Here is a 27,628-nt window from a genome sequence, read left to right as displayed (position 1 = left end):
CAAAATGGAGTAATAAGTTTTTGACGTTTAAAAGCAACAACAATTTCCAAGACAAATTTGTTTACAACAAAAATTTCAATGGGCAGCTGTCAAAAACTTAAGAAGCCATTTTTAAGTTTTGACAGTTCTCGATACAGAATTTTTTCTAATGATCATACCTTCTCTTTTTATACCATGTTTGAAGTACATTACAACAGTGCATGTCCCAATTTTTAAAGTTATACTTCTTTTGTGCCGTTGGAGTATGAAAATTTAATGTTCGAAAAAGAAATGTTAAAAAAGTTAACAAGTAGCACCATCTAGTACTCATAATTGTAAAACTGTTGTTGAGGCATGAACCATCTTTGACATCCGGTGGAAAAGCCGTTTAACAATTCATATAAACGATATGAACCTCCTAATTCTATTAACTGGGGCCCTATTTTGTATTACGAAACGATACCCAGGACAACGATAGTCACGACATAGAGCGATTTAGTACAACGATAATACATGGTTGAAAATATTGCCAGATAAAAATGAAAAAACAATTTTTTTTTCAAGCCTACCAACTTCACGCCGATGAAAAGCTGTCAAAAAATAAGTAGATAAACAAAATCTTCAGTGGCAAAAAAATTTTCTTTTACTTTTCTTGTGCTATTTAATAATATTTTCTATTCAAAAACATAATGAAACTGAAGTTATGGATATAATTTGTGATTTCGACTATTTATTTTATGAATTTAAAGAAAAAAATCATCTTTCCGAGAACTTTATCTCTGCCATTGCCAATTGGCCATGGAAGATATCAATTGTTTGTTTTATCTTTTTTTTGTGTTGTGGTGTTTTAATAATAATACGAAATTAGCTTCTTTGTTTTAATATTTGAGTATGTTTATATCTTTGTATGTTCATTGCATCAGTGGAATTAAAATTGGATTCGAAGTTTGACAAATTTTTTTTTTCTAAACAAGACAAACGAGAACGAAGGTCAAACGATAGGCAAATGACAGTCGTAAGGACTAACGAGTATCGTAAAATTCTAACGATTCTCGTTGAACACAATCGCATTTCAACGATAACGAAGTAATTTCAACGATAATCGTAATACAAAATAGGGCCCCTGAGTAACTGTTATAACCAGTTATAAACGTTGTTGTTCCAGTTTGAAATTTGTTTCATACAATTCCCCGTACCGCTACCGCATATACCCTTCGGTGTGGTCAAGCCTTTACACCTTGTAGAAAATCCACTATCGAGTGGATGCGAACGCTCTGGGGCCCTATTTTGTAAAACGAATATCGTTGAAATTACTTCGTTATTGTTGAAATGCGATTGTGTTCAACGAGAATCGTTAGAATTTTACGATACTCGTTAGTCCTTACGACTGTCATTTCCCTATCGTTTGACTTTCGTTTTCGTTTGTCTTGCTAAGAAAAAAAAAAAAAAAAAATGCCAAACTTCGAAGCCAATTTTATTACCACTGATTGCAATGAAATAACAAATATATAAACATACTAAAATATTAAAACGAAGAAGCAATTTTTGTATTATTATTAAAGCACCACAACACAACAAAAAGATAAAACAAACAATTGATCTCAATCTTCATGGCCAATTGGCAATGGCAGAGATAAAGTTCTCCGAAAGATGGTTTTCTTCTTTAAACTCATAAAATAAATAGTCGAAATCACAAATTATGTCATTAAGTTCAATTTTATTATGTTTTTGAGTAGAAAATACTATTAAAAAGCACAAGAAAAGTAAAAGAAAATTTTTTTCCCACTGAAGATTTTGTTTATCTACTTATTTTTTGACAGCTTTGGTACGGTAAGGTTGGTACGCTTGAAAAAAAAACATGGATTCATTATCGTTGTACTAAATCGCTCTATGTCGTGACTATCGTTGTCGTGGGTATCGTTGTTTTGCCTTTCGTTTCGTAATTCAAAATAGGGCCCCTGAACATTTTCTGAACTGAACGTGCTCTGAGTGCTTTGAATGATTTGAGAACAAACTGTCACCAAATGACGTTTGTTAATTCATACCCTTCAAGCAAGAAAACTGTGTTCAGAAAAGCCACTCCGACCGAGAAAAACGGAGTTGCACTCACACACCTGCAACTTTTTGTGTATGAACACAAAGTCGGAGAAATCGTGGTGAAAAAACCAATACATTTGAAATCAGCTCCGCGGTGATTATAATTTCCATACTAGTTTGAGCCGCCTTCGGACCCGTTTCGTAGTCGAAGTCGGACTAAGCTCCGCCTGAGGCGGAGCGGATTCGGACCGAGGTCGGACTCGTTTTAGGGTAGCGTTTTTCACACCGCTTCAAACTGCACGCAATTTGCTTTTATTTAAACAAGCATACATAAAATGATTGGCCTAGTCCATTTGAAAGCTGAAATTATGTTTTAATCATTGAAAATAACATAGTTTGAATAAACTTACAAACTACGCCGGAGCCAACAGCTTCATCCACCATTTTAATTTTGTATGTGTATTTATTTTTTTTTCATTGACGTAAAACGTTCAGGATGTTCGATTGATTTTTTCCAAGCTCGTAGTTTGGGCTCTGAACGATTTCTGAATACACGAATTTTGAGGCTCTGAATGCACTGAACAAAAACTAACCAATCAAATGTGAACACCGCCTTGCAGATAAAAGGCAGTCATACTTGAATGTGTTATCTATAGAAAGCAACAAATACAACACACGAACATAGACAAACAGTTTACAAGATCGAAAACTTTCATATGTTTAATCTATGGAAACTTCCTATAAAAAATTGAATACAGATGACGTTACAAAAACATAACAGCGAAAGTCTGAGTATATATATGTACATTCTATTCTGTATTTTTTGTATCACAGGGATAACGCTTAAAAATAATCGCAACATATCTGTTACCTGTTTTGTATGAACATGATAACTCCATTAAAAAATATAGTTTGACTTTGTTAACCTCTTAACTCTGTTAGAAAATAGAAAACTGTTATAAAAAAAAATAATAAAAAAAAAAAAAACGGTTATAATAGCCGTTTTTTATTATCCCACTTGATCCATATAGATCATTAATTAACATGTATTACAATAACTACATGAGATCTTGAATCGTGATCTTGCTTTTCATCAGGATCACGATTCGTGATCCGTGTAATACGTGTTAATTAATGGTCTATATGGATCAAGTGGGATAGTAAAAAACGGCTAATATTCTTCAAATGAATTCAAGTTATTTTCTGAATACATAAGAAGTATTTATGAAACAGTGTAAAATATAGGTAAACCTCGTTTATCTGTTAAATAAGTAAATGTGTGAAAATTTTGTATGGATTTGACAGTTCGTTTACCATTAATTTTACCAGGTTTACCCAGGTTTAACATCGTTTCATGAAAACACACCTATTATCCAGTGATATATAAAGATCAGCGATATTTAAGAGATTAGATTTTTTTCCATAGGCTGTTTTCACACTGGCTTGACTGCACCGCACCGACTAATTTTCAAATTCTGTATTGCTCTCTCACTTACACTTCATGGAGAAAAAGAGATAGTCAAAAAGGTAAGCAATTTTAAACTCATTTAAAATCTTTGGACCATGGTATAAAAAAGGAAGGTAATATCATAAGTTGAAAGTCTGTATCGAGAACTGTCAAATGAAAGAAAGAAATATAGCTTCCTAAGTTTTTGACAGCTGCCCTATTGGGCTTTTAAGCAATCTGTCTTTGTCTTTTTCCTTTCTATCATAACTGTGAAGAACAAGAAAAAACCAACCAATCAAATCAAATCAATTCCTAGGAAAACAAACGCATACATGCATAATACATAAACACATGCATGCACAAGCATATACATATACGCTCAAAAATTTTCAAATCTTCCTCAAAATTGAAATGTCAAAAGTTTTTTTTTCTGTTTTTTTTTTTTCTTCGACACCGACGTTTGGCTTAAAAGCCCAATTGAAATTGTTGTTGTAAAAAAAATTTCTTGGTAATTGTTGTTGCTTTTGACTTTGCCAAATTAAGGCCGTGTGCGAATTGCGTTAAAAATGTTGGTTAAAATTTCTACCACGATTAAAATTTGACGTTTGGTTAAAAAAAGGATCAAATTTATTTTTTTGCTGTGCGAATTGGGTTAAAATGTATTAAATGGGACTTTTTTCTTGGTACTACTTTGAATAAAATTCCCTCAAGATAAAACAAAATTACCCTCAAAAATGGTTTTTCTTATATTCAATTAACTATTTTTTTTAACAAAACCCAGTTGAAAATATATCAAGTTAAATATTCTAGTATGAAAATGTAAGAAATTCTCAATTTTACATCCTTTTTTTTTATTTTATCGATAAATTCCCATTTCATTATGATCAAAAAGAAATTTATTAATTCAGTCTTCTAACACTAATTCGTAGTTCACCAGCTGCCAACAAAATAGAAATATAAAAAATAAAAAACAAACAAACAATTAGTAGATTTTCAATTTTTCAAGATGAATATTAATTTGTATTAATACTTTTAACATTTCTTAAAATATCAACGCATTATAACAAAAATAATTTCAAATCTATCTTGATCTTTCTATCTTGAGAAACGTCAAATTTTAGCCACTAGTGTCAAATTTTACCCTGCTCCGCAGCTGGGTAAATTTTAACCCATTTTATTCACCATGCTAGTGTCAAATTTTAACCAAACGTCATATTTTAACCAACATTTTAACGCAATTCGCACACGGCCTAAACGTCAAAAACCAAAAACTCATGATCATACCTTGTCTTTTTATACCATGTTCTTATACCATGTCTTTGGACTACATAGCTGTCAAAATGAATCGGCGGAGTGAGGCCAATGTGAACACCGTCTATGGAAAACATAAACAACAACAAATACTAAATCAAATGTCAATTCATCAAGTGTGTGTGCAAGTTCGTGTGCAAATATATGTTAATTTGGCTAAAAACATGCAGTAAAATCAGTTTCCAAAGTACTTAAATAACTCTGGGGTAGAAAAAAGTTTAGCCTCTTCTACTAAAACCTTAAAAAGTACAAAATTAAAATAAAAAACAGTACTCTCTGTAAAGTGAAAGAAAAAAACAACAACATATTGGAAAATCGATTTGACAACCATGCTAAACATCTTTATTACATATAATCTATGGAAAATATCTTTTTAGGAATTTATCGAGTTGTATTTGCTGTGAAAAAAAGTATTGTCGTTATTCATGAACATTTTTTTTTTTTTTAAGATTTTGTGTTGTTAAAACATTTGTGGTTAAAACTTTCCTTAAAGTGTTTGTTACACATTTACTTTTGGGAATAAAATATATTTGCTGTTTTGTGCAATAAACATATAATTGTTAAAATAAATGTCTGGCGTGTCAGATCCGGTATGTTTTTTTGTTTTTTATTCACCTAATAATTTTTTTATATTTGGTTTTGTAGGTGTAAAAGATAGTTGTTTTCTTTTGTACAATGTACATACCTTGGTACTTGAAGTTCTTTTTTCTTTTTTTTTTTTGTTCGAATGCACACAAAAAGGGATAATATGTAAAATGGAACACATTCAATTTTTAAGTAATATTTTCGTTAACTAAAATGTTAGTTTGCTGGTTCTTAAATCTCTTTTTTAAAAACAATTAGACAAATAAAACTAAAAACTATTATATTAAAAATCTATAAGGTTTGTTAGTGCATAGTTATGATTATCAAACAGGATTTTTCTCCTTACAAATTATGTCAGTGAGAGAGGTCGGGTGTACCGATCTGTAAAATTGGCAAAAAAATTTGCTTTTGCATAATTGAGATAAGCTCAGGTTTCCTGAAAATTTCCTCAGAATCTAAGAAAGCTATATAAAACTTTATTAAACATGCTAACCATAGCAATTTTTTTTTTTAAGGTTTTTTAAAGACATTTTTTCTGATTGGTGTGAATGGTATAACTTTATTGAATACAAAGAGGTAAAAAATGTAGCTGTAGCTTGTTGTAGTACTGTCAAACTTTAACAATAGAAAATTGAAATTTTTTCAACTTCTTCAGATACAATTACACTATTGTATTAAGAGGGCTACTTATAGCAATCATTTGTCGCTATTAACTGATCCTCAAAATAGCACTAATATAAGTTTCTCCGTTTTAACTACGATGACGCAAAATTCGATCAGGAGGATCTATTTTTTTGGACCGGTTATAATGATGAATAAAAATGTTCCTTTTGATAGTTTTTTGTTTTATTAAAATAAATAGTTGGATTAAATGTGGTAATATTAACCCGGCAAGCGTTTAGTTGGGTTAAAATGAGGCGAATATTTTGAAAATTGCTCAAAATATTTTAATACAAAGGAGGATAACTCCAGTGAAACTGTTTTCACCTGTTTTTATCAAGCTTTTTTTTTTTAGGAGAAATTTTGAACAAAAATCCATTTTATTTTTCAAAATTATTGTTTTTTTTTGGCACACTTAGAGGCATTTGCTGAATCGAAACTTAAATAATTTATGTTGAACATAAACTATTTCTCTACTTTTTCCTCTGCGTAAACTGTAACATAAGGATTTGAGTTGTTAATGCAGAAGTTATTGAAATAAAGTAATCTTTAATCCTGCAGAAAATAATTAGTTAGCTTTTAATACTGTCGGAGAAGGATCACTAATTTTGTTTTAGAAACTATTTTTTTACCAAAAAAATAGATCGATACTAAATTTAAAACTTGTTTCCTGAAAAAACAATTTTTTTGAATTATGGCAGTGTTCAAGTAAATGAGCGATATATGCTTAACTGGTTGAACAGAATGTAAAATCGCTTGTAGCAAAGAAAAACGCCGTGGTACAAGATGTAAAATAAAATCGCTCAAAATGTAGAAAAGATGAACAGAATATGTGGCGCACTAAAATGTCAAGTGCGTTGAAAAAAAAAAAATTTTAACTGAGAAACCACATTAGAAACGTCGAAAGTCATTGCGCTTGTAGCTTGAAGTAAAAGTCGACTCGACTTGTACCACAGCGAATTTCCTTGCTACAGCCACAGCTACGTATTCTGGCACCAATATACTAATTTCATACTTTTAAACTTTGACAGCGTCACAAGACACAGTCACAGCTACATCATTTTGTTTCACCAGTCAAGTAAATGAGTGATATATGCTTAAGTTTCGATTCAGCAAACGGCTCTTTGGCTCTAGTAGGTAAGGTCGGCCACCTTCAATAGTCGGCAACCAACTCGTATATTTTCTGGTGGAACAGAATGATGTAGCTGTGGCTGAAGCTTGTAGCACTAAGCACTGTCAAAGTTAAAAAGGATGAAATTAGGATAGTCTGTTCATCTTTTCTACATTTTGAGCGATTTAATTTGACACCTTGTACCACGGCGAATCTCTTTGCTATAAGCGAATTTGCATTCTGTTCCAGAGTAATAGCATGTGAGCTCGGCCACGTCCAGTATTCGGACACCAACTCGTATATTTAAGCTAAATAGGGTCATATAGGGTCATGGACAGTGGCGTAGTTAGTATGGGTGGCACCCGGTTATGCCAAAACTTGCACTGACTGTTCAGAGTAATAGCATGTGAGCTCGGCCACGTCCAGTATTCGGACACCAACTCGTATATTTAAGGTAAATAGGGTCATATAGGGTCATGGACAGTTATGGTTTGACCCTCACAATGAAATCAAACATCCATACAATATTTCATCAGTTTACCACTTATTTTGAAAGAGTACCTACTTGGTATTTTTTTTAATTGTTCTTAGTAAAGTAAAAGACTGCTCATATAAAGACAAATCACTATTTACATGCTGATCAAATTATTTTGATTTTGTTTTTTTTTAGATCAAATATCAAAAAAATACCTCAAAATTATGTACCATATGAGTAAAAATCGGTAAAAAGGGGTTAATGTAATTTGGAACGCAACAAAACATGTGCAACACAGACAAAATATTTTACCTCCTAAAGAGTCCCAATACCTCAAAACTATTTGTATATTGAGTACTACCAAACATGCAAATTTCACGCTTTTACCACAAAATTAACGATTTTGTTGCTTAGCCAGAGGCCAAATTCTGCAAGAGTCAGTTTTTCTGTGTGAGTTTTCCTCTGCCTTATTCGCAATGGAATTTACACCTTTTTGTCGTGTATACAGAGGAACTCACTCTTGCGATCAGCGATCGTAACTTGAGTGGCCATCACCAAAAATAAGTTGTATGAAAAGTGTAGTGAATATTGTTATGAGCGCTTGAACATAACCGGCCTCTGTCAAATAGAGCTAACTTATTTCTTGGTCCTTCCAAATAAATGAGGGATAGTGTTTTTGTATATGATTTATCGCTCAAGACTAGATTATATCCAAATTATTATTGGGCTATTATACTGGAAATGTAGGAAATTTTATAAAAAGATAGTCCCAATTTTTGTTAAATGGCCCAATTGGTGAAGCCTGTAGCTCTGCGGGGAAAATAGGGGTTATTTAATACTCTACAATCTAAAAGATCCACACTATACTTTCGGGTGTCAACCCCAAATGGGCGACACCCAGGGGCGGTCCGCCTCCTTCCCTTGATTTTTTTAAGGGTGGTCAAAATTTATTAAAAACTAGCTGACCCGGCAGACGTCGTTCTACCTCTCAGACAATTGCTAATTGATATAGATTTTTTAACTTTTTGGCTGAGAATAGTAAAATGTAAAATATTCGTGTTTTTGCTTTATGAATGATTTTTTATTTAAAATTAAGTGAAGGTTATTATTTATTCAACATTCGTTTGGTACCAGCCTCAACTATGCCCAAGTTTAAGCTCAATAAAGTATTACCCTATCACAGTTAAAGAAATGTAGTCGACCTATAATTTGATTTTGAATTGGGAAGTTTTTTGGGGGAAACATTATAGTTTTTAGATCGATTTAGATATTTAGAAATAATTCTAAATCGTCCCTGCAATGTGATGAGATGTCTCAGTTCAATCGGACTCAATCGGTCTGAACTAATGATTTTCGAGATCGCTGACGTACAGCTGTGGACAATAAATTAGAAACACAAATTGTATATTCTCTCAAAAGAGTTTCTAAACTCAGTTATTTATTATATTATATGAATGTTTGGTTTTTCTTAATTACATAACAATAAAATACTTTTCTTCTTATAAGAATTTTATCATATAAAGGTGCTTTTGTGGTGGACATCTAATTAGAAATGAAAATTATTATCTTATCCAAGTATTTCTGCATTTTAAGATGTCATTAGCTTAAAATTCTTTTAATATTTGGGTGAAAAACCTCTTTATTTTTATTATTGGTTTTCAAGAAGAGTATAATTATTAATTATTTATATTTAAATGAATAAAATACAATTTTTCATGATTATCACAAACACTACAAATATGTTTATTCATAATTTATACATATGTATGTATTCATAGTTACTTATATAGTACCATTTTTTTTTTTTTTCAGTTAAAACGCCAACCCGCTGGTAATGTTTTTTTATTAAACATAAAAGTATGGTAACTTATTTTGTTTATATTAATTTATTAAAATTTTTAACAACACGATGCCTTATTATTTATCTGTTTTCGTTAGCATACTCTGAGTGCTTTTATAAATACATGGTTGCGTAAGTCAGAAGACAAATTATTACACCAGCACACACAAAAAAAAAGTGTCATGTATCAGGAACCAGACCTATCTTTCTATATGTTTTTGGACCCGCTGAATCGGAATTTCAAGTCCGTTTTGCCCTGTCACCCTCCAGACAAAGGACAAAAGGAAGTTTTTTGCCTTTTTTGGGGTCTTTTTTCAATTTTTCTCAAAACGGGAGGGTGTTCGGACAAAACGGACTTGAAATTCGAATTCAGCGGGTGCAAAAACATAAAGAAAGATAGGTCTGGTTCCTGGTACATACAACTTTTTACTTGCGATATAGGTACTATAGGGCAAGTTTAGGATTCGTAAAAAAAATCGAACTCGAGATAACAATTTTACATGACATTACGATGATGGAGAATGCCAAAAAAGTGGGTCCGGCAATTCTGTCTGTCTGTCTGTCTGTCTGTCTGTCTGTCTGTCTGTCTGTCTGTCTGTGTGTCTGTCTCTATCTGGAGCTGCAGCCTAAACGAGTAAAGTGATTTTCTTCAAACTTGGTAGTTAGCAGTTTTTGGTGATTCCCTAGAGGGGAAATTGAAATTTTTTTTTTATGACCAAAACTAACGGTACCTGCCATATAACGGAAATAGAAAAGGTAATTTTTTTCAAAAACGGCTCTAACAATTTTGATTAAAATTTTTGTGTGTAGTACTACACATAAGGGCCAACTTTTTAAATAAAAAAAATATTTTTTGTACCGTTATTAACGGTACCTGTCATAGAACGGTTTTTTTCGTTTCTGAATATCTCGTACAAAATTAACCCGATTTAAATGAAAATTTTTATACAAAAGTGTGTAAGTAAAGATAATATGAAAATTTTAGAAAATTTTCAAAAAACGCATTTTTGGTTTTTTAAAAAATATTTCAAAATTTTTTTTTGAAAAATCAATTTTTTGAAAACGGATCAATGAAAAATTTTGAAATTTAGTTTTTATGTGTAAATTAATTATTTCTTCAAAATGGCATACCAACTTTTTTTTTGAAAAATGTTAAAAAAATTTTATATATAAAAAATTATTTTTTTAAAAAACGGCTCCTACAATTTTCAAAATTTTTTTTCTACAAATACCTTTTTATACGAGAAATAAAATGGCATATTTGTTTTTTTTTTTAAGATATTTTAAAACGGAGTTTTATTAATTATAAAAACAGATTTAATTTTTTTATACTACTTATGAAATTTCTTCAAAATATCAAATTTTAAATTTCTTGAATAAAAAGCTTTAACATTATAGTTACTTTAAGCATAAGAGCAAGTACGTGCGACCCCAGTCGTGCAATTTATTTTTTTGTGTGCTGGCAATGTCGCTGTCATCCCCGGCACACAAAAAAAAATGTTCATGTACCAGGAACCAGACCTATCTTTCTATATGTTTTTTGACCCGCTGAATTCGAATTTCAAGTCCGTTTTGCCCGAACACCCTCCAGTTTTGAGAAAAATTTAAAAAAATTCCAAAAAAGTCATAAAAAATTCAAACAAAATGCGGTCACAGCTTAAAACTGGAGGGTGACCGGGCCAAACGGACTTGAAATTCGTATTCAGCGTCCCCAAATACAATACCAGAGTGGGCGGACACTGCAGAAACGAGATACTCATCGAGCCCGTTTTAAGGTTAGAAGCAATAGAATTGAGTTTTTTGTTACAGTTACTTTTTTTTGGGAGTTGGTCGACGAGTTATAGGAAATTTTTGGTGGTATCAAATCAAACGTTAAACTAATCTCCTTCCTGACAGACAAGTTGTTTTTAGCTATTAGTTAATAGTTTTTTTAAAATTTATTTAAAATTATCAAAAACACTAGAAAAATTATACGAAAAGTGTGCTGCAAACGTTTGTAATGAGAGAATTAATGGATCAATGACGACAAAAGGGCGCTTTGCCCGAAGCATGTGAATGAACTCTTCTATTTTTAAAACAGTCTGCATGACAAAATTTTTAGTGGGACCTTAACTCGTAAACCAACACAAAAAAAAAAAAAAAAACAACAACAAGACTCCATGAAAAAACTCGCCTTTGTCGCTTCTAATCTTTAAACATGCTGTATGAAGATACTGCCAAGGTTTTAACCGAAAATCCTTTGTTCTATGAGCTCCAAAATGCACTTTACCACGGCAATCGTGTCAGGATACGGACGGAAAGACCTGTGGTTTTCGTAATTACTAATAGTCATCTTTCGCTTCCAATTTGAAATTTGCTTTAGCTCCATGAGTGCAGCGGTGCAGTGGCCACCCGGTGTATACAAAAATATCTGCAGCGCAAATATCAAAACTCACATGTGATCTGAATTTCGTTTTTGAATAAAGGCAGACAAGGTGGAGTACTTAATAAAATAGCTCAAAAAGGATAAAAGGATTTGTTCGTTCGTTACTTCGATGAAACGAGAGGCATGGTCTGTACTGTGATCGATTAGCAACTTTATGGGTTTCACAAAATCCGAGGATGTTTTTACACAACTCTCGAACGGAATCTTATTTTTAAACAAACTTCTACAAGTGTCAATGGATGGGCCAAATGTTAATTTAGGTCGATTTGTCAGATTAAGTCGGTCAAAATTAGTTATCGATGTATTTAGAGATTAGACCATATGCATTTATCTTAATGGAAAATAGTACCCTTCTTAAAATAAAGATTTGCAGTAAAAAATGACTTTAAACATAGTAATAGAGTCGCAAGCGATGTTGAGAATTTGCCGAAATCACTTCTGCAATCTCTAAAATAGTGATGAGGAAAAAGAACTCAGATTGCACCATTCAACGCTGACGATGAAAGCCAACATTTCCGTCCTCCCGATCTGGCCGAAGTGAATAAAGTCATATCCAAACTTAAGTCCAGTAAAGCTGCTGAAGCTGACGGCCTTGTCCGATTTATGGAATCTAAGAATTGTCTACCTGAACCTTTACAACAGAGCTGCGCTAGCTACATCCTTAAGATCGCCTAAAAGATCCGCTTGCCCTTCGTCAACCTTAAAAGCAGGAAAGTTCACCATCGATCGATCAAATATTACATAACGGCTGATCTTGGAAAGACCCGGAACATATAGAATCGATACGCATCACCGATTTCATCGATTTCAAGGCCGCGTATGAAAACATCTCAAGAGAGCAGCTGTATAGATCCATGTATAGTTTAGGCATTCCTGCTGAGCTCAATCGCCAGGGTGACGATGAAGAATTCACCCTGCGTGTGTCGTCAGGGTAGGCAAAGACCTCACCAACACCGTTGATGTCGAAAAAGGTCTGAGTCCAGAAAACATATATTATTGGTCTATTCTTAAAAAAAATTTATTTATAAAAGAAGATTTATATAAGTGGCCTCAAACATTGGTACTAAGGAAAAATGTTTTTTTTTTCAAAGACTTTTTGAGTTTTAAAATGTGCGTCACTTGACATCACCTAATGAATGAAAATTCAAACAATGAGCACAGACGTTTAAAACATCATTTTTAAATAATTTAGGTAAATAAGGATTGGCTATTCCAAATCAAAATTTTATGAAAAATATAGTGATTGGTTATGAATTAGTGATTCACTTAACTCGTGACAGAGATATTTGCATTATTTGTGGATGGACCGAAACCTTCAGTAATGAATGACATATCTAAGTTGCTATCTAAAATCCTGAATGAAGAAGTTTTTGTCCTAGAAATGTCATCACTGAATGCATGGATTCGATGTATGGACTGCATTTTGCGAGACTACTCGTGCTATCAAGAAAGGTTATCATATAGACATTCGATTGCAAGTTATTTGCACCAATTTTTCAATCGATATCCACAAATTTAAGGCTTATGTATAAATAATGAAGAGGCTGCTATGCTATATCGTTATAGTGTTACTGCTATGTGCTGCTAGGTATCACATGATCGCAACTGTTCTCAAAATTTACTATACGGAGCAGAAGTAATAGAAAGTGCATCCTTGACAGTTGGACCACTTTCAGATGAGGGCCAAAATTGCAGGAATAAGGGCTATAAGTACTACAGCACCGACCACTCGAGGAAGTTTTTCCGATTACCAATAAGAATATATTCCATATGATTCTGATATCATCCGATCCATTTATAACCGAATTAAACCCTGAACTAAAGAAAAAACATCTTCCTTCGAGTGAAGAGGCTCTTGAATTACATAATTAAATAACCTATGAATATAATTAATTATGTACTCATTTATGTATTTATTTTTATTTTGATTATTAGCTTAAAAACAAAACAAACACAGTCAAAAATAAAAACATTTTTTCCATATAAGGCCTGCCATACATATAAGCGATCCGAAAAACGTCAATAACTTTTTATCCAATGAACTTTTTTTCACCGAATGATTGCAAGCCCATTGCAAACATCTTTGCAATATTTCGGTTAATTTCGTTTCATAGTTACAGTTTAAAGAATTTTGTTCCGCCCTTTCGAGACCACTGTGCCCAGCACGGCCTTTGTTGCGTCTTGGGGTCAAAAATCATTTGTACGGTCATTTCTTGAAGAAAAGTAATGAAATATGGTAAACCAGAGGATATTAGTATTATATTTTACTCAAAATGGCTCCAAAATGACGGACAGAATAAGAGTTAAAATAGAATTTTTCTTTTTCACAACAGTATGTATGTAAGCTGATAATTTGGATTCCACATGAAAATTCCAAAATCCAAAAACAGCCAATCTTTATAATGAATCAATATTAAGTAGTCCGGTCAAATTAGACTAAAATAAGGGGGTCAGGTTACATTAATTCCCAGCAAGCTGAAAATTGGTAGGATTGTTGGAAACACCATCATAAATTAAATCTAAAAAGTCCTCATCGATCCGAGGTGTGGAAAAAAATTTACGGGGGGTCAAAGGTAAAAAAATGGGGTTTTCACGATTTTAAGCAAAACGGTAAGTCTTATCAAAAAATTTTCAATGCAAGAATTGTAGACCAGATTATTATATATAAAAAGTGTCATCACACTTTTTTTCCTAAGACCCACCGTTTCTTAGGTATAACGATTCAAAAAGTTGAAGTTGAGTTGTAATCGTCCTAATCAGGCCTATTCTGAAAAAAAAACTCCTAACTGAAAAGTTCCTGAAATCTCATTACTTTTTTAGCTTGAATTTCGTTCTTCAATGGTTAAGAATATGGGGAAAGCAAACAAAAATGGAAATTTTCGCCATTTTTCAAAATGGGGGCCCTTCTCCCGAAACCATTTCCTTGGGAATTTTTGTTTAGAATATGTCTGAATATAAACAGGGTGTGCAATAGAGAATGGACAACCCTAAATTGGCTGATAGCTAGACTTATGACTGTTCTAAAAACAGATAGAAAAATGTTCTATCGCAACCAGTTCATAAAATATTGGCTTTTTTTCGTTCAGTGTATTTGAAATTTTATCATCTTATGTTTTCGTTCACTACAACCACGAATGAATGAATTTTATTTATTTCTTTTTTTTTATAATTTTCTACAATAATTGTATGAGTACATAAACGCTTTAAAAACTGCAAAGCTATTGCACATTTTCGTAAAAAAAATTTTGAAATCTGTTTTTCGATGCAAAATGTAAAAAAAGTATTTTATGAAAAATTTTAAACACCTATGGTATAAAATAAATCTATGGAAACCTAAGTGGCCAACTTTCTTAAAAATATTCCCCTTAGACCAGAATATTTTTAAGAAAGTTGGCCATTTAGGTTTCCATAGATTTATTTTATACCACAGGTGTTTAAAATTTTTCATAAAATACTTTTTTTACATTTTGCATCGAAAAACAGATTTTAAAATTTTTTTTACGAAAATGTGCAATAGCTTTGCAGTTTTTAAAGCGTTTATGTACTCATACAATTATTGTAGAAAATTATAAAAAAAAAGAAATAAATAAAATTCATTCATTCGTGGTTGTAGTGAACGAAAACATAAGATGATAAAATTTCAAATACACTGAACGAAAAAAAGCCAATATTTTATGAACTGGTTGCGATAGAACATTTTTCTATCTGTTTTTAGAACAGTCATAAGTCTAGCTATCAGCCAATTTAGGGTTGTCCATTCTCTATTGCACACCCTGTATAGTATATATTCAGACATATTCTAAACAAAAATTCCCAAGGAAATGGTTTCGGGAGAAGGGCCCCATTTTGAAAAATGGCGAAAATTTCCATTTTTGTTTGCTTTCCCCATATTCTTAACCATTGAAGAACGAAATTCAAGCTAAAAAATAATGAAATTTCAGGAACTTTTCAGTTAGGAGTTTTTTTTCAGAATAGGCCTGATTAGGACGATTACAACTCAACTTCAACTTTTTGAATCGTTATACCTAAGAAACGGTGGGTCTTAGGAAAAAAAGTGTGATGACACTTTTTATATATAATAATCTGGTCTACAATTCTTGCATTGAAAATTTTTTGATAAGACTTACCGTTTTGCTTAAAATCGTGAAAAACCCATTTTTTTGACCTTTGACCCCCCGTAAATTTTTTTCCACACCTCGGATCGATGAGGACTTTTTAGATTTAATTTATGATGGTGTTTCCAACAATCCTACCAATTTTCAGCTTGCTGGGAATTAATGTAACCTCGGATGTCTAAATTGACCGGACTAAAGAGGGCGCAAAATTATAGACGATTTAATTCGAAACTAAAACGAATTTAGTATGATACTAGGCTAAAAGTATTTTTTGTTTAAATAAGACATATTTTTTTCTTTAAACAGTTCTTTAACTTTAAAAGCAGTTAATCCCCATTTTATCTTTTTAGTGTCATACTAAAAAATCTGTGAGAGAATTTTAACTTTAATTTTCACTCTCGAAATCTCTTTTCTGGAATTAAACTACACTCAAATACTGTCTAAATTCAAAAACTATATCTCTCAATGGAAAAAAATTGCTGGAAATTAAAAATCTGTTTATAATTGGCCAAAAATTAGACGACTGCTTTAAAATTAAAATGTTATTAACAAGTGTAATATTAATTCCTTTAAAATAAGCTGACTATAAATTTGCGCCAATGTTAGTAGTATTAGATTAATAGTATAACCCGTATTTTGTTTTATACTTTTGCAGTGAAGCGTATGGATGAAAACGATACCATTCCTTGGAGTCAGCAGGTTGATGAAGATATCTGTGAGGGCTCGTCATACACCACGGAAAATAGACCTGGTATGTTATAACTTTGACAAAATTTTTTTGCTTTTAATTTTGTACGTTTTGTAAAAATGTAGAAAACAAAATATTTTTGAAAATCTTAAGCTTATGAATCCTTTTTTTTTAATCAAAATCATGCGTTTTGTACACCGTTGTGCTCTTCATCATAATTATTATAACAAGCTTAGCTTTATTATTTTGATTGTATTACAACTTGTACAGTAGCTCTAATAAATAATTTTTGAATTTCTTTTAGAAACTAAAAATGAGCATCGTCAACCAAAGGACTATATGAGGAGTAATGACAACTATAGTGCAGAAAAACTAAACCCGCTAAACGTGTTATATAACTCTAAAAAAGATAATATCTCCAGAATGTCGTCGGAAGAAACTCAAAAGGTAATTACTGTAAAACAAAATTGTTACCATACAATTGAAAGCAGGAATGGTTTGTTTGTTATTCATTGTTTATTATTTTTATTTTGAGTTCAGTGCTTAGTTGATTACTCGTATCGAACAAGTTGTCATGATAATTCTTGTAGGGAATAATTTTGCCATTTATGAGCAAATTGCTAAAAAAAACCATTTGACGAATTTGTGAAAGTAATTAAAATTATGTATTTCTGAAATAAAAACTGTTAGAAAAAAAATATTAATTTTTTTATGTAGAATTTTTATTATATAATATGTATATTTTTTTTGATTTGGTACTACGAAAAATCGATTGCTAGACCCCTCTAGAATATACACACCAAATATGAGCTCTTTATATTAATGGGAAGGTCCTCCGCTTTGCAATTTTCCATTTTTACATCAAGCTTCTACTAAAAAAAAATAAATTTTTTATTAATTGACTTTTTAGCAAATTTCTTTTCATATTCTTGACCAATGCTCACTGATTTCAATAGTTTTCTTATGACCCGTATGCATTGCGATTTGGATACGAATATCTTCTAAACGGTTAAAGCAATCAATTTGATTCCAATTTTTTGTAGAACGTTTAAGCCCCTACAAGAATATATCTTGCTAATTTGAAAATAATGAAGTTTCAGTGAATTGGAAAGTTTTTAAAAATATAAAATGTTTATATATTTTTTTTTAACTTTGACCTCGAATATCTTTAGAATGGTTAGATTAATGAAAAAAGTTAACAAAACCTTTTTTGTGGAGCAATCAATTTCCAACAAGAATATGTCTTGCGCGTTTGATTATTATAATTTTTCAATTTGTTACAAAATTGAGAACAAAAAACGAATTTTTAAAGATTTTATCGATTTTTGGACCTCAAATATCTATTCAACGGTTAGATAAACGAAAAAAGTGTATAAGGCCTTTTTTGTAGAGCGTTCAATTTCCTACAAGAATATGAAAAGAAATTTGCTAAAAAGTCAATTAATAAAAAAATTATTTTTTTTAGTAGAAGCTTGATGTAAAAATGGAAAATTGCAAAGCGGAGGACTTTCCCATTAATAAAAAGAGCTCATATTTGGTGTATATATTCTAGAGGTGTCTAGCAATCGATTTTTCGAAGTACCAAATCAAAAAAAAGAATTTCGATTTTTTTGACCCACCCTAATGTATATTAGGTGAAGCAAGTCGTGAAGTGAATCCATACATTTTTTTTTTGGTATGTAATATTAAAATCTGTAAACTAATTAAATAATTAGGGTGATCGGTGCCTTAAGGCGGCTATAATCCATTGTAGTTGGCTGCGTTCAGTTTCGGGCGCCTTTCAACTTGTGTGTTCCACCTTAAGCCTAGTATATACTTGGTGAAGCGAGTCGTGAAGTGAATCCATACATTTTTTTTTGGTCACCCGTGAACGTTCCTGTGAAATTTCGTGGTGAAAAAAAAAATGGAGAGTTTTGCTTCACGACGTAGTTCACGTCGTGAATTGAATGAATTCACTTCACGACTTGCTTCACAAGTATGTACTAGGCTTTAGACGAGGTCTTGTTCTACTTCGCCGTCCCTCTGGGTTAGAGCCAAACATTTTGCAGCCCTGAGCATTGTTGTCCATGCGAGCCACATTACCTAAATATTTTAGGTAAGGTTAGTGTCCTTTGCACAACCCGTAAAGTTCTATGTTGTGTCTTCTTCTCCAATCATTATCAATGCAGACAAGACCAAAAATCCCCCGGAGAACTTTTCTCTCGGTACAATTCAAGGTGTTTTCATCCGACTTCGTAAAAGTCCATGCATCTGCTTATTGTCTCGAGAAATTTCAATAAAATTGATTCAGCTGTAAGAACTTTTTTTGTAGGAAATTGCATAACAGCGAAATAAGGAAATAATGTTGAATTCTTTTTTTCCAGGCATATTTCGATGACTCATGTGGAAGAGGGCATGAAGCTCATAAAAAGGGAGATGACTTAAATCAGAACAAAAAGAAAATAACATGGGCTTCCATAGCTTCCCAACCAGCTAAACCAAACAAGGTATGTAACGTGGTATGTATGGTACATAAGAATTTTTTTAGTTTTCTTAATATTAAATGCAACAATATTATTCGTTTGATGATATAATCAAACGTTTAATTATCATTATTTTTTGCAATAAACTTTCTATTATGCTGTTAGCCCAGTCGAATTTGGAACTAAAATCCCATTTTTCGAGGTACAACATTTTTTTTACATAAATTATTTTAGGATACATCTCATTATAAAACATAATTTGTCATCTTGAAAAAGAGGTTGGTTGGTTCGAAAGTATGTTTCGAGCCTTAGACCTTTAGAAATATGTAATCCGATGATGAAATATTCCTTCTGTTCAAATGTGTATAAATATGTTATGTGTATAATTGAGCAGTTAAACTCATTTGAATAATTTGATCTAATATTAGCTGTGTTTTATTTTAATCGTGATCCAGATCAGATCATTGTTTTTATTAGCCTTACAACAAAAGGATTTCGCTTTGTTATTGTAACACAAAAAAATACGATGATCTGATCTGGATCACGATGAAAATAAAACACAGCTATTAACGTCGTTGTCAACATAGAAATAGAAATAAGAAATAACAAACTCGCAATTTTTATTTTTTTTTTCTAGCTAAATTTCAATTTGACAAATATGATTTGTTGTTATTTTTAAAATGTTACTTTCCAAATGCATCAGTAAAATTGAGATTTTTGCTTATTCCATTTTCTTTTTTCAAATTTATAGTAAGGGAGCAAAAATATGCTCAGAGACAGAATTTTGGTTTTGCAACGAACTGTAGTACTAACATTTCCTCAGACCGGACATACAGTCCCTTGTCATATTAATAGGGACAAGCGAAAAATAAAACAAATATATTTGATTTATGTTGCTCAATTTTTTAGTTTTTGCCGTAGTACCTTAAATTTTTTTTGTCACATTTACTTATGGCGTTTTCGATTGGCAGTCCGGAAGCGTCCGGAATCATTCTGAAAAAATTTTATTCACACAAAACTGTCAGTTTTGTACGAATAAAACGCTTTCAGAATGATTCCGGACGCTTCCGGACTGCCAATCGAAAACGCCATTAGACTGATCATGTTAAAATAGATTGACTTAAAAAAAGTAAAAAAAATCATAATTTTGGTAAGAAAATAGGGGAGAAGCACCAAAAGACGTTTCCTATAGAATTCATGCCCGGAAATTTACCAGATCGGTTCAATACTGGTTTTTTATCGAGGCACAACGTGATATTTTGTACTTTATGGCAAGTACCTCATCTTGCATAAATAAAGAAGCTCCGAACCTCAAACCCATTCCGAATTCGTAGAATAAAAACGTCCCTAAGCTGCTTTTTGTGTGGGTCTTGTGTTATGGTGTTTTCATCAATTTGAAAAGAATCCAATCCTTTTCCTGAGAGAACAGATTAACCCTTAATAATGAAGTGATGTTTGATTATTGAAAAAAAAAAAAAACGTATTCGGTTCGCCTAGTCATCAACGAAATGAAAAAAACTACTGCAACTCAAAGAACGTTCTGTTTTCTCGTAGATGACCAGACAAGCAGAGCTTCTTTATTTATGCAAGATGGGTTCCTTTCCATAAATAAAGACTGTCACTTTATTCCTCGATAAAAAAAAATGAGGATTGGACTGGTCTGGTAATTTTCTGGGCATGAATCGATAGAAGGGAGATCGACACTGATGTTTCAAAGACCTGTGTCAATTAATTAAGGTTTAGTGAATTTCGCCGAGTTTCAGGTTGCCCAGATACTTTAGAAACCTTAACTGGTTCATTATTGTGCGGATAAAACAATATTAAAAAAAAATACTTAAAAAAAATATGTTGAACAAAAAAAAAACAATATTTCTTTTAAATTGGACTGAAGTGTTTTCACACTTTTAATAGTTTGCATTTTGAAAAAACATCATATTTAGTCTCCCTCACGAAAGAAACATGAATGTGCAAAAATTAAAATGTAGGGAAATCGTGTTACAAGATTTGAGGTATCGTATCATTTAGTACATTCATGTGTATGCTTAATTTTGTTAAATCGTAAATCACCTACAGGGTAATCTAACCAACCAATAAACTCGAAATTCGATGTTTTGCACATTCATGCTTCTGGCCTGAGGGGGGGACGGTTTTAATTTCTCCAATTTTTGTTATTAGAAAGAATTTTAATTAAAAATAATACTTTCAATTTCAGAGAAATAATATAGCGTTGAAGAAGAAAGGACCTGGTATGCCACCTCCTCCAATGATTCCTGGCAAGCATGCACTAAACGTCAACCCTTGGGATTTGGCAGTAAATTCATTTTCTACTGAAACAAGTGGAAATATACCTAATTTCATTCCAACAAATGAAACTATATCAGAAGATGATTTGTCGACAAAATGGAAAATTCAAAACTCAGAACAACCACAGCAACAACAACAACATCATCAACAACAACAACAACATCAACATCAACAACACCAACCACAACAACAACAACACCAACCACAACAACAACAACAACATCAACACCAACAACATCAACCACAACACCAACAACAACATTCAGATTTTAGTCGAAAAAAACCAAATAATTATTATAACAAGCCAGTTAAAAACGCAAAATCATATAGCAGCTCAGTTGAAATTGTGCTTGATCGAAGTATAGTCCCCAAACAGCATGAAGAAAAAATTCAAAATATAAGACAAATAAATGTTAGCAACAATTACAATTCCCAAGAATCTTATTTAAATGAATCTTGTGGAAAAAGTTCTGGGGCCAACTCAAGTATGTACTCAAAATCATCTGAATGTTCACAGCCCAATACTACTGATTGTAGTGAAATAGTTTTGAAGCAACTTAAGGATAGAAACAACTATAATCCTATGGAAATGGATATGCAAAATGCTAATTTATCAAGGTGCGTACAAAAAAAAAATCATTATCGTCAGCTTTCTGTTCTAACCACATAAAAATGTGAACGAAATTAATTTTTTCTCAAATTTAAACATTGGACGAATAAAAAAAATCTAATTAACCTATTTTATTACGTGTTTAATGGAGAAAGCCGACGATATACCTACCTTATTTTACTACCTACTTTTATTTTACTGTTATAGCTACGTTTCAAGTCTTAAAGTTAATTTAAAATATTCTAGTAAACGCTTATAAATAAATAATTCAATAGTTTAAGTTTAAGTTTGGTTTATTGAACATTATATATATACAATTTTGACTTATAACTAATATGATATACTTATGATAATTTTACATTTGTTGGCACATAGGGGGCCTAACGTTATACATTGCCTTAAGATTAACAATTTATAAATAATAAAGTACATGTCAAAAAATAATTCAATATACCACGATGTGATTTAAAGTTCAAATTAAGGAGCTTTTAATATGCGCATATGCGAAATCTGTCCAATTCTTCTCTAAAATAGATTTCTTGTCGAAAAATAAAGTCAGTGCGCCATTCCGCTATAGACGATTTTCGCACCCGCGATGTTAGACTCGCGATAGCTTCGAATTTAAATTCCTCTTTATATTTTTTTCATTGTATTCTTTTTCTTATTTGTTTTGTATGTTTTAAGATTATTGATTTAACGTCATTCGATTTATGTGAGTAAAAAATCAGAAATGTTTGAAAATTAATAAACTTTTTGTATTTAGCTCAAAAGAGGTAGGGCCGATTTTGTTGCACCCGCGATCGCACTTTGAACCCTTCCTAGTGACGATTTACTTATTTAAATTTAGAGGTTTAAATGTACCCTTTCAAGTTATAGGCTTCCACGAAACAAGGTTACTCTAGTTCAACTCGAAACCCACCCAGCTGATTCTGACCAATCTTTGGCCCACCCAGTTCGGGTTTGAATACCTTAAAGAATGTTTTTTTTGTTCAGGCGATGATTATTTGCCATATTTAGAGCTTTGAGGATATAGTCAATCTGCAGTTTAAAGGTTTTGATGAAGAAAGGCAGTAAACCTGTTTCCGACATGATCATGTAGTTTGGCGTGGATGTGAAAAGTCCGCTTTATGTAAAATATAATGATTTTTTTTATACCTGTTCATATTTTCTTCCTCCCTACACTTGTGTTGCGTAAATCAAAACCGTTTCCGACACTGTTTCAAAAACTCGAAATTTGCTACAATGTGCAATTTCCTTATTGTTGCTACGTTTATAGCGTTTTTTCGATCGACATTCCGTTTCAGAAAATCTTGTAAAAGAGTGAATTTCGGTCCATGGTGTCGAAGGCAGACTTGAAATCCACAAAAAATGCAAACAGTGTTTTATGTCTTGGTAAAAACAAATCAGCGATCGAGCAATGCACGAAAATATGGTCGACGACCGATGCACATAGGAGTATTTGCAGTAAAAACCTGGTCATAAGTCGATTTTCTGAAAATCAAGATTGACACCAAAAAGTTTGGCAAAGTGGGTGCAAAATATACCTGTGTCAATATGCTGCACTCATTTTTCTGTTTTTCGATCGTGTCTTGTTAAAAAATTTGTTCAAAGTTAACTGTTACATCTACCTCATTTTTATTTGAATTCGAAGTATTTTGGTAAGTGTTATTCTATATGCGATATCGAAGTGTTGTGATAGAAATCTAAAAAAAATTAAATGGAGAATTCTTCTTCAGTTATTTATTAACGATATTAATAAAGTTCTGAAAATGTTAGATGGTTTTTTCTATTTTAATTTGGGCTTAGAACTAGTATCTAAAAACTTGATATTTTTGGTAAGTTATTATTTGAACTTTAATGATTTTGTTTTAGTATACCCCGTTATTCTGCGATGAATTGAAACTTATGAGTTAGTTTATATATTCTTTAACACAATGCAACAAAAATTGGGTGCTCTTAGGTGCTCTTTAGAGAATCGAGGGTCAATTAGTTTTTCACTTTCTGATAGAAAATACTCCTTACTTTATGCAACGCTTTTTATTTTTAAATTAAATTTACTTATGTTATTAGTGTATTTTATTTTAGGTGATCTTAATTAAGGTTGGGGAAGAGAGAAAAGAAACTGAGAATTGCGTATTAGTGATGAGGAAAAAATTTTGAGAAAAATAATGTCGACAGGCGGAGTACAGGCCATTAATCAATTTTTTTAGTTTTTGGTAAAAAAATAAAAATAACAAAAACTAGGTTTATATTGTATTTTCTTGTAGGAATACTCATTTTAAACAGAAATAATAACAAAAACCACGAAAAATAATTATAGCCAGGTTTTTGATGACAATACTCCTATGTGCGACGGTGTAGTATCCCGTTCTGAAGCTAGCTTGAAACTCAACAAGAAGGTTATTAAAATGTACCTTTTAATTAAACCCCTTGAGAAAAATCGTGGTAAAAATCTTGTAAGAATCAAAAAAATGAGATTCCCTTATAGTCAGCACCAGCGTTTATTCAATCAGAACCTTCAGCCTTTTTGTCATTTATCGAAAATGACACTTCCTCTCGCGATATTGGTTCATCCAAGATATTGTTTTGAAAGCCAGATTGTGCATCAAGAACTAATTTTGAGCCTCTGGATTCAGTAATTATTGTTCGAAAATGTTTGAAGGATGTTTTAATCAAGTCATGGACTGATAAAAAAATTTCTTACATTTAAGTTTACATGCCAAGTTCCAAAAAAATTGGGACAAGTTGTTACACATCGCAAGTTGACGTGCTTGGGTTTCAAAATAGAATTTTTTACTACAGAGCGATTTATAGTTTAAATTGTATTCTAGTACGTACAGGTTTTTTGCGAAGCTTCTGTTGGACTTGTATTGTATTAAGCCACACGTAAAAAAGGCTTCTCGCCTGCATACATCCCTTATAAAACCAAGGTTCTCGAAATATAATTTTGCCTTGTTGAATGTTGTAGGGCTTATGACATGCTCCTTTAACACATTTTTCAAATTTTGTTTATACTTATGTTGTTTTATTCCGTCGCGTCGTTAGAAGTTTATCCCGCATTCTTCTACACTTTGGTTCCTTTTAATTTACCCAGCGAAGTTTAGGCAAAAGTTTGAAGTATTAAGTTTATATAAAAATATAAATCTTAAATACTTTAATTTCAGAATGCAATAAAAACGAAAAATTAACTTCCTGATATCTTATATGAAATTTTTTTTTATTTCAGATACTTTGTTATAAAATCGTACTCTGAAGATGATATTCATCGAAGCATCAAATACGAAATATGGTGCTCTACAGATCATGGAAATAAAAAACTTGATGATGCTTTTAAAGAGAGAATGAAAGAAGGTGGACATGTTATGTTATTTTTTTCAGTTAATGGTTCTGGTCATTTTTGTGGAATGGCTCAAATGATGACTCCAGTCGATTACGAATCAACAGCCAGTGTTTGGTCACAGGACAAATGGAAAGGAAAATTTAAAGTTAAATGGATTTATGTCAAAGATGTACCCAATAGCCAGTTGCGTCACATTCGATTGGAAAACAATGAGAATAAATCTGTTACTAATTCACGAGACACACAAGAAATTCCACTAAGTCAAGGTTTACAAATGCTTAAAATTTTGCATTTATATAAACATTTGACTTCTATATTTGACGACTTTTATCATTATGAAAAGAAGCAAGAAGAATCTGTTTCAAAAAAACCAACACATTTTGATAACCATGTTCATTCGTTGTCTTCCGCCAATATGTGTCATGGTGACAATAATAAGGAGCTCAACAATGAATGGCTGCCCCCCGGAAATATGAAAGAAAGAGCAATTTTTCATCGGGGTGAGCATTCAAATGCAATGCGAAATCGAAGGAATGGAGGCAAACCTATGATGGAACATAAGAGAAATATAGATGCACAAGATAAACCCACAGTTTATATAAATCATGATAAACCAGACAACGAAGACCATAAACAACATGCTCTTGATAAACATTCAAATCCAAGTATAGAAAATTCTGGTAGTAAATTTAACTACAAAGAAATTGTTTTGCATGTAAACAGTTTCAATTGCAATGATAACAGCACTGTAAGAGAGAATATTCACACGAAATAAATAATTAAGCTAATTACTTACATTATTGCATACTGTCCTTCTAGTTTACCATCACATTACACTATATATCTTTTTCTATAGCTAATGGAATAAATAAGAAAGATAAGTTTTTAAACCATATACAAGATTATGATTTTTTAATAAACAACGATTCATAATAAATTGTTTGTTTGTTTTGTATTAAAGCCTAGTGAGCCTACGCAGATCGGGCTAAATTTTAGCTGAAATTTATTTTCTTCGTTTTTCTTCGTTATTCTTAAGTTAATTTAAGCCTGTCTAAACTTTGGGGAGAATTGTCTATGGAAGCATTAGATGCATTTAAATACTAGGCTTAAAAAATATATATATTTTTTCAGGACGCTTAAGTAAAGTATCAAAGAAATCTGACAAGTCCATGAATATTTTTGACTAGATACACTACTGAGAAAAATCTTGTGATTCAAATGTCCGTTACGTGCAATGTTTTTTATCATTTTTTTTTTTGTTGGATTTACTGTCAAAATAAACGTACAGAGACAAAAAATTCTTAAAAAGTTTCGTTATCTTTTTTACTTTCCTATTTTATAGATTTCTTAACTCTTCCTCCATTGGTCAATTAGTGTGCTCCAAAAAAAATTTTAATTGTCTTTATAAAACATATTAAATTTTTTTTTCGAAAAATTGTGAGAATGAAAAGCATTTTTTTCTTATCATTTTATTAAAAGACTTTGAAAAAAAAAAATGGACAGAAAATATATGTTGTAGGTACTCTGGAGATTTTGATTCTGACAGTCAAGGAAAATTCCTTCCCAAGTAGCAAAAACGCTAGAAATGCAAATACATACATATATATATATGAACATTTAAGGCATCTCGCACTATCATGGCAAAAAAAGAATGAAGAATTTAATTAGAACGCAGACTTGTTAAAAGGAAACATAAAAAACTTATAAATATTGCTGTGCATATAAAATGCTTCCTAGGTCAGTTTTTGCTACAAGTGAATATTTAAGTATGCCGAATAGAACAAATATAATTAGCTCTAGCGAGATATCCTTCGGAGCGGAAAATTTCCCGATTTTGAACGAATCACGCTTCGAGGAAGAAATAGGACCTCTCCGAACTCCGACGAATAAAAAAAAACATAACAAACAAAGTTGAAGATTTATTGTTATCTAGACAACTCTTTAATATAAGTATCAACATAATGGTAGGAATAAAATTGAGAGAAGCGCTTATCAGTACAGTAGTAATAAAACAGTGTAATAATAGAGTAACTAGATCATTTAAGGGAAAGGGGGCACTTTTGTGCACTTTTTTTACAAAAGTTTTTCTGGAATGCTTAAATGAGCAAATATTAAAATTCTTTTTGAATACCTTTGCTCATTGGTATTTTTTTTTTTTTAAATATATCCATTTTCATGCCTAAAATTATTTTTTATACAGCCCTATTCTGGTATTCGATTCACGTGAATCGAAAAATTT

The 27,628-nt window shown here is 31.7% G+C and overlaps 1 protein-coding gene across 5 annotated transcripts; it reads left to right on the top strand.

Annotated features, from left to right (window-relative positions):
• The first annotated feature begins 4,912 nt into the window (after window positions 1-4,912).
• LOC129913829 (YTH domain-containing family protein) lies at window positions 4,913-26,326 on the top strand. Of its 5 annotated transcripts, none has more exons than XM_055992712.1 (7): window positions 4,913-5,364; window positions 9,418-9,436; window positions 16,641-16,736; window positions 16,978-17,120; window positions 19,037-19,171; window positions 21,348-22,057; window positions 25,276-26,326. In XM_055992712.1, the coding sequence occupies exons 1-7, from the start codon at window positions 5,344-5,346 to the stop codon at window positions 26,162-26,164; spliced, it is 2,013 nt and encodes a 670-aa protein (XP_055848687.1). In that variant the 5' UTR covers window positions 4,913-5,343; the 3' UTR covers window positions 26,165-26,326. The 5 variants fall into 5 exon arrangements, with proteins under 5 accessions (XP_055848687.1, XP_055848690.1, XP_055848688.1 ...); XM_055992713.1 differs by having other exon boundaries at window positions 5,150-5,364; window positions 19,037-19,159; XM_055992715.1 differs by lacking the exon at window positions 9,418-9,436.
• Window positions 26,327-27,628: the final 1,302 nt, after the last annotated feature.

This window comes from Episyrphus balteatus, chromosome 3, assembly GCF_945859705.1.
Source record: "Episyrphus balteatus chromosome 3, idEpiBalt1.1, whole genome shotgun sequence".
Taxonomy (NCBI): domain Eukaryota; kingdom Metazoa; phylum Arthropoda; class Insecta; order Diptera; family Syrphidae; genus Episyrphus; species Episyrphus balteatus.
The sequence above is the reverse complement of the archived record's forward strand: the minus strand, read 5'-3'. Positions and strand labels throughout refer to the sequence as shown.